Source organism: Cetorhinus maximus, chromosome 33 (assembly GCF_964194155.1).
Source record: "Cetorhinus maximus chromosome 33, sCetMax3.hap1.1, whole genome shotgun sequence".
Taxonomy (NCBI): Eukaryota; Metazoa; Chordata; class Chondrichthyes; order Lamniformes; family Cetorhinidae; genus Cetorhinus; species Cetorhinus maximus.
The window spans coordinates 12,944,888-12,958,010 of record NC_135911.1 but is presented as its reverse complement, the minus strand read 5'-3'; the positions used below and the strand labels follow the sequence as shown (position 1 = coordinate 12,958,010).

General features: G+C 46.3%; 3 protein-coding genes across 15 annotated transcripts in view; 2 read left to right on the top strand and 1 right to left on the bottom strand.

Annotated features, from left to right (window-relative positions):
• The window catches only part of LOC144671594 (B-cell receptor CD22-like), a 47,738-nt gene extending 42,642 nt beyond the window's left edge, over positions 1-5,096 (top strand). For all 13 annotated transcript variants that reach the window (XM_078533591.1, XM_078533598.1, XM_078533594.1 and 10 more), the window contains 2 exons: positions 436-556; positions 4,208-5,096. In XM_078533591.1, coding sequence (XP_078389717.1) covers positions 436-556; positions 4,208-4,235 — 149 coding nt within the window. In that variant the 3' untranslated portion in view covers positions 4,236-5,096. The remainder of the gene's footprint in view (positions 1-435; positions 557-4,207) is intronic.
• The window catches only part of LOC144671611 (uncharacterized), a 307,259-nt gene that overhangs the window by 93,375 nt on the left and 200,761 nt on the right, over positions 1-13,123 (bottom strand). The window lies entirely within an intron of this gene.
• LOC144671599 (sialic acid-binding Ig-like lectin 12) lies at positions 6,066-10,530 on the top strand. Its single transcript, XM_078533615.1, has 5 exons — positions 6,066-6,188; positions 6,605-6,678; positions 7,937-8,305; positions 9,116-9,484; positions 10,211-10,530. The coding sequence occupies exons 2-5, from the start codon at positions 6,639-6,641 to the stop codon at positions 10,513-10,515; spliced, it is 1,083 nt and encodes a 360-aa protein (XP_078389741.1). The 5' UTR covers positions 6,066-6,188; positions 6,605-6,638; the 3' UTR covers positions 10,516-10,530.

Below are 13,123 nucleotides of genomic sequence, written 5' to 3'. Positions count from 1 at the left end.
TGTGCTGGAAGTGAAACCTATTCTGTGATAATTCCAGGTCTCTTGCATTTATTCAAAGCGCTGAACGCGCGTCCCACATAGAGTCCCAGCCTTTGCTTGGAGTGTGGTCACAGCCCCACTTCTGCACAGCAAGATCCCACAAATGCCAATGGCCAAATAATCAGTTGATAATTATTTTATTTTAACTGTTGTGGTTTCAGAGCTGGGAGAACTCCCCCTGCACCCATCGCCTTTGCTCTTCTACACCTGGCCAAGAGACCTTGAACGACCAGGCTATTATCTGTGATGCCTCCCACAGTAGGATAGTCAGCCCAGTAGGCTGCCACTTGAGGATAATTGTGTGCTGCTTGGTAATTTGTGGGAAGTGATTTTTACAGGGTGCGTGTGAGAATTTAAGGGATTTCTCACCTGATCATTTCTAATTCTCCCCCTTAGCTGGAACAAGGTCTGGCCTGATGTGGAAAATTGGATTAGGTTCTGTGGGCGGGGCTGTCCTGCTCATCACCACGGCAATCGCGATTTACCTCATTACAAAGACATTCAGGAGAACGGACAAGTGAGTGTGGACGCAACTGGGAAATCAACCCTCCCTTTCTCTGTAACCTCCTCCAATCCTTACAACCCTCCCTATTTCTGTAACCTCCTCCAGTCCCTACAACCCTCCCTATTTCTGTAACCTCCCCCAGTCCCTACAACCATTCCTTTCTCTGTAACCTCCCCCAGTCCCTACAACCATTCCTTTCTCTGTAACCTCCTCCAGTCCTTACAACCCTCCCTTTCTCTGTAACCTCCTCCAGTCCCTATGACCCTCCCTTACTCTGTAATCTCATCCAGCCCCTACAACCCTCCCTATCTCTGTAACCTACTCCAGCCCTTACAACCCTCCCTATCTCTGTAACCTCCTCCAGTCCCGACGACCCCCCCATCTCTGTAACCTCCTCCAGTCCCGATGACTCTCCCTATCTCTGTAACCTCCTCCAGGCCCTACAACCCTCCCTATCTCTGTAGCCTCCTGCATCCTGCCAGAATCGGGAAAAGAACCAGAGGGGGAGATGAGGGGAATTTTTTTTTGACACAGCGAGTTGTTGTGACCTGGAAGGCGCTGCCTGAAAGGGCAGTGGAAGCAGATTCAATAGGAACTTTCACAAGGGGAATTGGATAAATACTCGAAGGGGAAAATTTTGCAGGTCTATGGGGGAAAGAGTGGGGTCACGGACAGTGGGGACTAATTGGGCAGATCTTTCAAAGAGCCAGCACAGGCACGATGGGCCGAATGGTTTGTTTTGTCTCCTTATTCCTCCTCCTGAAATATATCAACTCTGAATTCTCTGCATTAAATGTCATCTCTCTATCCAAACTCCCAATTAGTTCCTGTCCTCCTGAAGTCACTGACCCATCCTTTTCCCAGTTTATCATGTTCCTGAACTCAACACCGATCCGGAGTCGGGAAAATTTCAGCCAGTGAACCAACCACAAGAATTAAAATTCAGTCAAAATATTATAATCTGGTTGCAACCTCCGGCATTACAATGGGAATCTCTCCAGTCATTTCCCTGGTTTGTAATTTTGTCTTAACCTATGTCCTCAGACCAGGAGGAATTGGAACAAAACAGACAGGAAAGACAATCCCAGAGGAGCAGTCTGAAATGACGTCCGTGAGACAGAAACCAAACAGAACGAAATATGTTTAAATATTCTCTTCCCTTCCCGAAATGGGCCAGGTAATAACTTTCCCCATGACTGATGCACGTGGTGCAATTACTCCTTCACCTCATAGGTGGAGTACAAGATGCTAAGGTTAAGGACAGACATCCATTTGTACGGCACATTCCCCTTCTCTCTCGATAAGGCTTCAGTTATTACATGTTAAGCAGGAGCCATGGTGCACAGTGTGCTGAGGAGTGACAATAGTTAACAGGGCTCCCATTAACAACCCACCTTCATCCCATGAGGCTGACAAGTCCCCAGGTCCTGGTGGGCTGCATCCTCACCTCTCAACAGTTACTGTGGAGATAGTGGATGGTGTTGCTTGTAATTTTCCAAAATTCCCTGGATTCTGGAAAAGTCCCAGCAGATTGAAAAAAAATCTCAAATGTAACATTTCTATTCAAGGCAGGAGGGGGAAAGAAAACAGGAAATTACAGGCTAGTTAGTCTAACGTCTGTGACAGGGAAAATACTAGAATCCGATAATAAGGAGGTTAGAGAGAATATTTAGAAAATAAGAATGGCAATCAGGCAGAGTCACCATGGTTTTGTGAAAGGGAAATCATGCATTCATTCACAAAGTATCAAGCAACTGTGGACAAAGGGGAACCTGGAGATGTGGTATGCTTGGATTTACAAAAGGCATTCAACATGGTGTCACATCAAAGGTTACAACATAAAATATGAGTATCGGGGGTAACATATTAGCGTGCAGAGAGGATTGGTTCAGGAACAGGGGCATAGAATAGGGATAAACATGTTATTTTCGGGTTAGCAAGGTTTAATGGGTGCAGTGCAATAGAGATCAGTGCTGGAGCCTCAACTATTTACAACTTACATCAATGACTTAGATGAAGGGACCGAATGTATTGTTGCTAATGTTACTGATGACACAAAGATAGGCAGGAGAGTGAGTTGTGAAGAGGACATAAGGCGTCTGCAAAGGGATATAGATAGGCTAAGTGAATGGGTAAAAAATTGGCAGATGGAGCACAAGGTGGGAAAATGTGAACGTGTCCACTTGGACAGGAGAAATAGAAAAGCAGCAAATGATCTAAATGGAGAGAGATTGCAGAACTTTAAGGTACAGAGGGATCTGGGTGTCCTGGTATATGAATCGCAATAAGTTAGTAAGCAGATGCAGCAAGTGATTAGGAAGGCAAATGGGATGTTGCCATTTATTGCGAGGGGACTGGAATATAAAAGTAGGGATGTTTTTCTACAGTTGCACAGGGTGTTGGTGAGACCACATCTGGAGAACTGTGCACAGTTTTGGTCTCATTTTAGAAAGGACATTATTGCATTAGAAGCAGTTCAGGGAAGATTCACTCGACTGGTTCCTGGAATGTGGGGGTTATCTTACGAGGAAAGGTTGGACAGGCTGGGCCTGTACCCATTGGAGGCAACACAGTTTCAAAATAAGGAGTTTTCCATTTAAAATGGTGATGAGGGGGGATTATTTTCCCTCAGAAATTCTTCAGTATTGGGAATTCTCTTACCCGGGCAGCAGTGGAGGCTGAATCATTGAACATGTTTAAGGCTGAGTTAGTTGGATTCCTGACTGACAAGAGAGCCAAGGGTATAGGAGGTAAACAGGAAAGTAATGTTAAGGCCACAATCAGATTAGCCATGATCATATAAAATGGTGGAACAGGCTCGAGGGGCCGAAAGGTCTGTGTCTATCCCTAATTCATATGTGCGTGTGTCCCAGAGCATTTCACAGCCAATGAAGTACTTTTGAAGAGTAGTCATATGTTGTAATGTAGGATACGAGGCAGCCAATTCTTACACAGCAAGATCCAACAAACAGCAATGTGATAGTGACCCAGGTCACCTGTGTGGATCTGCTGATCGAGGAGAAATCAGCCGCACATCTTTAAAAGTGACAAAAATTCAAATTCAATCCCAATCAGTATCAATAATCAAACCCCGTTCAGTATCAATAATCAAACCTCGTTCAGTATCAATAATCAAACCCCGTTCACTGTCAATAATCAAACCCCGTTCAGTATCAATAATCAAACCCCTTTCACTATCAATAATCAATCACCGTCCAGTGTCAATAATCAAACCCCGTTCAGTATCAATAATCAAACCCCGTTCAGTATCAATAATCAAACCCCGTTCAGTATCAATAATCAAACATCATCCAGTATCAATAATCAAACCCCGCTCAGTATCAATAATCAATCCCTGATCAGTATCAATAATCAAACCCCGTTCAGTATCAATAATCAATCCCGGTTGAGTATCAATAATCAAACCCCGTTCAGTATCAATAATCAATCCCGGTTGAGTATCAATAATCAAACCCCGTTCAGAATCAATAATCAAACACCGTTCAATGTCAATAATCAAACCCCATTCAGTATCAATAATCAAACTCCGTTCAGTATCAATAATTAATGTATCTATTGCGGGTGGAATTTTCGATTTGGATCAATAATACTAAACACTGATCACTCTGATTGTCAATCTGATCATTTCTGTTTCTATTATAGAAGAAAGATGAGGAGGATCAGAAAATGAAATCTAACCGTGGAGTCAGTCCTTATACAAATGATGATCTTTACGCAAACTGTTATTTTGCTGAGGATTCTGTTTATGGGAATTTATAAACTGAGCAAGAATGAGACACACACAGTGTGGGGAGAACACAGAACGGGAGAATCATTCAAAACTCCAACTTATCTTCCTAAAATCCACAGGAACTCACTCCCAGGAAATAGTTTTAAACCTCTTGTTACAATCCGATGGAATTTCTTCGGAATGATCTATCCAGGATGATTGTCTGTGGGTTTCAATTCGAACATCCTCCTTCAGGATTGTTCCTCACTGTTGGAAACATCCTTCTCTCCATTCTGATTGTAAATATCTTTTGATATCGTTCGATGATCCACCAGGACAGAACGGACAAATTCAATCCCGTGTCCGTGATTATGAGTTAATTTTCATTCTGTTATTCACCTTCCTGTCTGTCAGTGTTTACAGAATATTCATCAGTCAGCGTAGACTTAAGGAAATGCATGATTAGTGGATAATTGGAGCAGAGGAGATCGGAATAATTTACTCAGCATTTTACAGTCAAACTTATTTTCAGATATTTGGATTTCATATTTCATCATTAAATAGCAAAACTAACAACAATCTGGGAAACAGGGAAACAGAGTTGCTTGTAGAATTGGGAAATTCTCTCCAGCACAAAGGAAAACAGAAGACCTAGAGTGCCACCACTGGTGGGAGGACATCATTACAGCGTGACGTGTTTACATTGTAATTGTGGACAGAGGAAATTATGATGTATGTTTTTCAATACATCATAGATGGATGAGACACAATGTGATTACAGAATGAGCTAAAGCTACAATAAACAACCATTTTAGTCTCTCAGTCTCTGAAAGTGCATTTAGCATTCATCCTGATGGCTGAGGTGATGGGTGGACTGTACTGTGTGTTACAGATTACAGAGACCGATACCCTAGATCCTGGATCAGCTCTGTGTTTGATTAAAAGATCCCAACCAGATTCGTAGAACAAAGATTGGGAAAATAAGTAATTCTCCAGCATTAATCTGTAATTGATTAATCTCCCTCTGTTAATCACTTTAGGACAGGATTGGGTTTGAGGGTGCTACCCTCCAGAATCAGACACATCCATTGACTGCCCGTTGAATAGGAACAGGAGGCCATTTAGCCCCCTTGAGCCTGTTACATAGGAACAGGAGTAGGTCCATTCAGCCCCTTTGACGCTGTTACAAAGTTACAGGAGGAGGCCATTCAGCCACCTTGAGCCTGTTGCACTGGAAGAGGATGAGGCCCATTCAGCCCCCTTGAGTCTGTTACACAGGAACAGGAGGACGCCCATTCAGCCCCCTCTAGTCTGTTACACAGGAACAGGAAGAGGCCCATTCAGCCCCCTTGAGCCTATTACACAGTAACAGGAGGAGGTCCATTCAGCCCCCTTGAGTCTGTTACACAGGAACAGGAGGAGGCCTTTTCAGTCCCCTTGAACCTGTTACAAAGGTACAGGAGGAGGCCCATTCAGCCCCCTCGAGTCTGTTACACAGGAACAGGAGGAGGTCATTCAGCCCCCTTGAGCCTGTTATACAGGAACAGGGCAAGGCCCATTCAGTCACCCAGGTGCCTGTTACACAGGAACAGGAAGAGACCCATTCAACCACCTAGCTGCCTGTTACACAGGTACAGGAAGAGGCCCATTCAGCCCCCTTGAATCTGTTACACAGGAACAGGAGAAGGCCATTCAACCACAGCCTTGGCACCAAAGGGGTTACCAGTTTGCTTACGGTGCAAGGCAAAGAGTTGGTTTCTCACAATCACACCAACCACCTCACATTTTGACTCACAGTGACACATCAACCCTTTCTAATTAAATGCACAGAGGGAGCAGCACAGTAAGAGGTCATTCAGCCCAAGCAGAGCGTGTGGGCAGTTCCTCCCCAGGCGAGCAGTCGGACAGGTCCTGGTAAGTAACAGAACGATTGGAATTCACTTCCACGACCAACACCGTCCTTTGTTGATGTTGTGACTTTATAAAGACAGATTCCAATGATTGATGCCTTTGAAAGATTTCTAATGATTATTGAGATCTGGGTGTGAGGCTCAAGTTTGTTGTACAGAACATCTTTCTAGCTCAAGGGATGAGGTAAGTGCAGAGACATGAGCTTTGGGGCATCCTGAGGTGGTGAAAGGCGCTATAGAAATGCAAGTCCTTCATGCTGTTTCTTTCGTAAAGCCTTGTAACTCTCTGCAGAGCACCTATCATCCCACAGAGAATCAAATTAGTCTGTGAAGACATTGTCTAAAAGCAGTTCTGATCTCTCGAGAGCTGTCAGACAAGAGGTGAGGTCTCATTAACTCCTTTCTCTTTCGGAGGTTGAGAGTGAGAAGCTGATGAAATATCTGGGAGTGGACAATGATCGAGAAATCTTACTTCCTCCTGTCACTTCTCCAAGGTAATATCATCGTCAGCTCGGACAGATTTATGGTTAATAGACTTTGTAAAAGATCATTCTTACTGAGCTCTGATTGGGAACCAATTCAGCAGTGAGCCAGTGTACAAACTCACACCAAGTCCCGTTTACCCATCACCCCTGTGCCCACTGATATACACTGACTCCCTGTCTGACAGCAGAATTGGAGGAGAGAGAGATCTCAGAGGGCTGCGGGGGCTGGAGGAGGTTACAGAGCTAGGGAGGGGAGAGGGGGTTGGAGGGATTGGAATTGAGGATGAGGATCTTAAAATCGAGGCGTTGCTTGACTGGGAGCCGAAGTAGGTCAGCGAGAATGTGGGTGGGTGGTAAAAGGTTGAGTAGAAAATCAGGAATAAAAACTGGGGATGAAGTCTATCCTGATGCTAGGAATCCGATAGCCATATTCTGAAATTTGTGCGTTTTGCTGATTTTAGTCAGAATTGCCCGTGAAGACAACACAGCAGCTCCTAGAATAGACAGACTGTTCAGCGTCACATTTCCTGTCCATTCTCACCTTGCTAGAAACTTCGATAAGATTGCAAGATAACTGAAAGAGAGAAGGAAGGCAAAGCAGTCGTGTGTGAAGGTATCGATATTCAGTTTGCATACTTGTCTTTGCTCTTGACACATGCAGAGCTCAGGCTAGAGGCGCTTTGTTAGTGTGTTTCACAGTGTCTGCTGGAGTAGGGTCAGTGCTGAGCGTGGGGACAAGTCAGTCTACAATGCTGCATCGAAATCAACAATACAACAATATGGAGTTTGGATCAGAAAAATGAGGATCCAAAGAGATTCCTTAGAGAATGAAGATTACAAAGTGCACCAATCAGATTGAGTCAGATTAGCCAATCAGCTGTGTTGAAGAGCAGACAGGAATGTTAGGCTAATTAGTGATTCATGACGGTGATAATGGGGGGAGTTCTGAGGGCTCCTAATCCATTGTCCTGTCTTGTAAGTCAGCACTGAATGGATCTCATATTGGTGCGTCTTGTAGACACTGTGTTGGGTGGAAGACTGGCTTCACTAAACAAGGTCCTGAGGACCATGAGCCAATGTAGAATGAACTTGTCCAACCCTGTGTCCAGGATTCACTTCCATTCGTTGTGAAACCTTGGGGAGTTCCTTGTGTGTCCTGTAGATGGTCTACACTGCAGCCACTGTGACCCAGTGACGGAGGGGGTGGATATTGAGTCTAGGGATCTACAAACCATCCAGAGTTAAATATTGATATTTCTCTCCCCAGCTGGACTGTCACAAGAGTGGAAAGGTGACACTCCACGAGAGGTGACAGCGCAGGAAGGTTCATGTGTACAGATTCCATGTCATTACAGTTATCCAGCAGATTTGGAAAACCAACCGCGAGCTGGAGTCTGGTTTAATAATGAGAAACAGATTCCCTGGGCTCCCATTGCCTTTCACTCCAAGGGTCACAGTCACGAGTTACCACGGTTCCAACATCGGACCCGGCTGTCTGGAGACCTGAAAGATGGCGACTGTTCCCTGATTATAAACAACATCAGACGGGAAGATGCAGGACCTTATTATTTCAGAATAGAATCTGACATCAAGAATAGTTACAGCTACCTTCCTGTAACCCAGCTTCATGTTTCTGGTAAGTGCTGTGTTATAATTACTATTCCAATGCACTCCTGGCTGGTCTCGCACATTCTACCCTCTGTAAACTTGGGGTCATCTTAAACTCTGCTGCCCCTGTCTTAACTCGCAGTAACTCCCGTTCCCTTATCCCCCCTGAACTCTCTGATCTAGATTGGCTACTGGTCAAGCAATGTCTTGATTGCAAAATTCTCGTCCTTGCTTCCTCCCTATTTCTGTAATCTCCTCCTGTCCTACAGCCTTCCCAGATCTCTGCGCTCCTCTACCTCTGGACTCTTCAGCATCCCCGATTTCCATCGCTTCAGCATAGACGGCCATGCCTTCAGTAGCCTCGGTCCTGAGACTTAAATCCCTTCACCTCTCTATCTCCTCCTTTAAGACGCTCCTTCAAACCCACCTCTTCGACCAAGGTTCTGATCACCTGACCTAATATCTCCTTATATGGCTTGGGGTCATACTATGTATTATAATGCTCCTGTGAGGCACCTTGGGATGTTTTATTACAATAAAGGCACTATATAAATATAATCTATTGTTCAATGCTCCTCTACTCCATTTACATTCTTAATATCAAGGTAATATGCAACCTCCTTATTTTCCTGACCAAAATGTAATACCTCACATGTATTAATGTTGAAATTAATTTGTCAATTATCTGCCCATTCTGCAAGTTTATTAATATCTTCCTGTAATTTGTTGCAGTCCTCCTCAGTATTGACCATCCCCCCAATTCAGCCTCATCTGTAAATATCGAGTCCAGTGGATCCACAAACCATCCAGCGTTAAATATTGAGATTTCTCTCCCCAGCTGAACCATCACAAGAGTGGAAAGGCGACACTCTACGAGAGGTGACAGCGCAGGAAGGTTCCTGTGTACAGATTCCATGTCATTACAGTTACCCATCATGTCTGGAAAACCAACCACGAGGTGGAATCTGGTTTAATAATGAGGAACAGATTCCCTGGGCTCCCCTAGCCTTTCACTCCAAGGATCACAATCACGAGTTACCATGGTTCTGTCATCGGACCCGGCTGTCTGGAGACCTGAAAGATGGCGACTGTTCCCTGATTATAAACAACATCAGACGGGAAGATGCAGGACCTTATTTTTTTAGAATAGAATTTGACAATGGTCTGAGCCATAACTATTACCCTGTAACCCAGCTTCACATTTCTGGTAAGTGCTGTTTATAATTATTCAACAATTCACATTCAACACTCAATGGGAAATAACACAAACTGTGACATTTACATATTAACACAAAACACAGCTTATTATAACACACTGTCTGATTCTCAATAACCTGGTGATAGCTTCCAGTTCAGTCCTAAAGCAACCTCTAATACTCACTTTAATATCAATGATTAATTGGATTGACTGTGTCCATAAATGTTATCAGGTTATCAACTCCCATCGATCTCTCTAATCCTCTTTAAAAATCTTACATGGCGACAAACGAAAGACTTGCATTTCTATAGCGCCTTTCACCACCTCAACACGTCTCCTGCACGTTCACAGCCAATGAAATAATTCCTGAATTGTCGTTATCATTGTCATGACAGAAACACAGCTTGTAATTAATGCACAGAAAGATCCCACAACTGCAATAAAATAAAAGACCCAGATAACTGAGACAATGGTCAGAGGGTGCACTCCAAACTCTGATCTGCTCCTCCACCCTCGCCCACTATTATCAGTTCAAGTGTCTCGGAGTGAACGTGTATTAAGCTGAGAGACAGAAACACCAAAGTCTCAAAGCAGGAAATTCTCTCCTGATCGTTGTAATCTCTCAGTTCTGATATCATCCTTGTAAAAGTGCTTTCTCTTATGGGACTGTGATTTCTATTTGAACTGATGCTTCACATTATATTTCTCTAAAAGGATCCATTCTCTGTCTGTTAGATTTCACAGATAAACCCACGATATTCCCTGCTGAAATTATTGCAGGAAAGCGTGTGGATGTAAGCTGCACCTTCAACACAACGTGCAATGGAACAGCAGCACCTGTCTTAACCTGGGACACTCCCACTGACGTACCTGGATCAGTCTCAAACACTGTAACTCAGCATGGCGTCACTCTGACCTATACTTCTGTTCTGCCCCTGGTCCCATCACTCAAACACCACGGACAAACTCTCAGCTGCAGAGTGAGATATCCATCTGTTTCATCGGAGCGGACCCTCGTACCAACTGTGCAATGGAAGTAGACATCCTTCATTCTACATTAGCGACTGTCCAGCACTCCCCCGGTACTGATCTCCAACAGTGCATCACTCCCCCAGTACTGATCTCCGACAGTGCAGCACTCCCCCAGTATTGATCTCCAACAGCGCAGCGCTCCCCCGGTATTGATCTCCGACAGTGCAGCGCTCCCCCAGTATTGATCTCCGACAGTGCAGCACTCCCTCAGTACTGATCTCTGACAGTGCAGCACTCCCAAGTCCTGATCTCCGACAGTGCAGCACTCCCCCAGTACTGATCTCCGACAGTGCAGCACTCCTTCAGTACTGACCCTCTGACAGTGCAGCACTCCCTCAGTACTGATCTCTGACAGTGCAGCACTCCCTCAGTACTGACCATCTGACAGTGCAGCACTCCCTCAGTACTGATCTCTGACAGTGCAGCACTCCCTCAGTACTGATCTCCAACAGTGCAGCACTTCCTCTGTACTGACCATCTGACAGTGCAGCACTCCTTTAGTACTGATCTCTGACAATGCCGCTCTCCCTCAGCACTGATCTCCGACAGTGCAGCACTCCCTCAGTACTGATTTCCGACAGTGCACCACTCCCCAAGTCCTGATCTCCGACAGTGCAGCACTCCCCCAGTACTGATCTCTGACAGTGCAGCGCTCCCCCAGTATTGATCCTCCGACAGTGCAGCGCTCCCCCAGTATTGATCCTCCGACAGTGCAGCGCTCCCTCAGTACTGATCTCCGACAGTGCAGCACTCCCCCAGTACTGATCTCCGACAGTGCAACACTCCCCCAGTACTGATCTCCGACAGTGCAGCGCTCCCCCAGTACTGATCTCCGACAGTGCAGCGCTCCCCCAGTACTGATCTCCGACAGTGCAGCGCTCCCCCAGTATTGATCTCCGACAGTGCAGCGCTCCCCCAGTATTGATCTCCGACAGTGCAGCGCTCCCCCAGTATTGATCTCCGACAGGGCAGCGCTCCCCCAGTATTGATCTCCGACAGTGCAGCACTCCCCCAGTACTGATGTCCGACAGTGCAGCACTCCCCCAGTACTGATCTCCGACAGTGCAGCACTCCCCCAGTACTGATCTCCGACAGTGCAGCACTCCCCCAGTACTGATCTCTGACAGTGCAGCACTCCCCAAGTCCTGATCTCCGATAGTGCAGCACTCTCCCAGTACTGATCTCCGACAGTGCAGCACTCCCCCAGTACTGATCTCCGACAGTGCAGCACTCCCCCAGTACTGATCTTCGACAGTGCAGCGCTCCCCGGATACTGATCTCCAATAGTGCAGCACTTCCTCTGTACTGACCATCTGACAGTGCAGCACTCCTTTAGTACTGATCTCCGACAGTGCCGCTCTCCCTCGGCACTGATCTCCGACAGTGCAGCACTCCCTCAGTACTGATTTCCGACAGTGCAGCACTCCCCAAGTCCTGATCTCCGATAGTGCATCACTCCCCCAGTACTGATCTCCAACAGTGCAGCACTCCTTTAGTACTGATCTCCGACAGTGCAGCACTCCTTTAGTACTGATCTCCGACAGTGCTGCTCTCCCTCAGCACTGATCTCCGACAGTGCAGCACTCCCTCAGTACTGATTTCCGACAGTGCAGCACTCCCCAAGTCCTGATCTCCGATAGTGCAGCATCCCCCAAGTACTGATCTCCGACAGTGCAGCACTCCCCCAGTATTGATCTCCGACAGTGCAGCACTCCCCCAGTACTGACCATCTGACAGTGCAGCACTCCTTTAGTACTGATCTCCGACAGTGCAGCACTCCCCCAGTACTGATCTCTGACAGTGCAGCACTCCCCCAGTACTGATCTCCGACAGTGCAGCACTCCCCCAGTACTGATATCCGACAGTGCAGCACTCCCCCAGTACTGACCCTCTGACAGTGCAGCACTCCCTCAGTCGTGACCCTCCGACAGTGCAGAGTTCCTTGTGGGAAAGGCAGTGGTGTAGTCACTGGAAGAGTAATCCAGAGTCCTGGGGTAATGTGCTGGGGACCTGGGTTCAAATCCCATCACGGCAAATGGTGAAATTTGAATTCAATAAAAAAAACCTGATGATAACCATTGTCGTAAAAACCTCTCTAGTTTCACTAATGCCCTTCGGAGAAGGAAATCTGCTGTCCTTACCTGGTTTGGCCTACATGTGACACCGGGCCCACAGCGATGTGGTTGACTCTTAACTCGCCCTCTGAAATGGCCGAGCAAGACATTCAGTTGTGTTACAAAGGAATGAAACCGGATGGACCACCCAACATCGACCAAGGCACTGGAAACGAAAATGGCAATCTCAGCCCTGTCGACCCTGCAAAGCCCTCCTTACTAGTCCTCCTCACTAACATCTGTGGGAGAGCTAGCAACAGCCTGACATAGTCATCCTTACAGATAATGTCCCAGACACCACCATCACCATCCCTGGGTATGTCTTGAGCCACTTGAGGCCCAGCAGAGGTGGCAGCAGAGGTAAACAGTCGGGAGGGATTTGCCCTGGGAGTCCTCATCATCAACTCCAGATCCCATGAAGTCTCATGCCATCAGGTCAAACATGGGCAAGGAAACCTCCTGCTGATTACCACGTACCAGAGTGCCTCCTTGGCACCTCTGA

Bases quoted from the DNA above. Each gene is read 5' to 3' on its own strand.
- LOC144671599 (XM_078533615.1), top strand. From the start codon at position 6,639: ATGATCGAGAAATCTTACTTCCTCCTGTCACTTCTCCAAG. The intron at 6,679-7,936 runs GTAATATCATCG...TTCTCTCCCCAG, and splicing joins CCTCCTGTCACTTCTCCAAG to CTGGACTGTCACAAGAGTGG. The intron at 9,485-10,210 runs GTAAGTGCTGTT...TCTGTCTGTTAG, and splicing joins AACCCAGCTTCACATTTCTG to ATTTCACAGATAAACCCACG.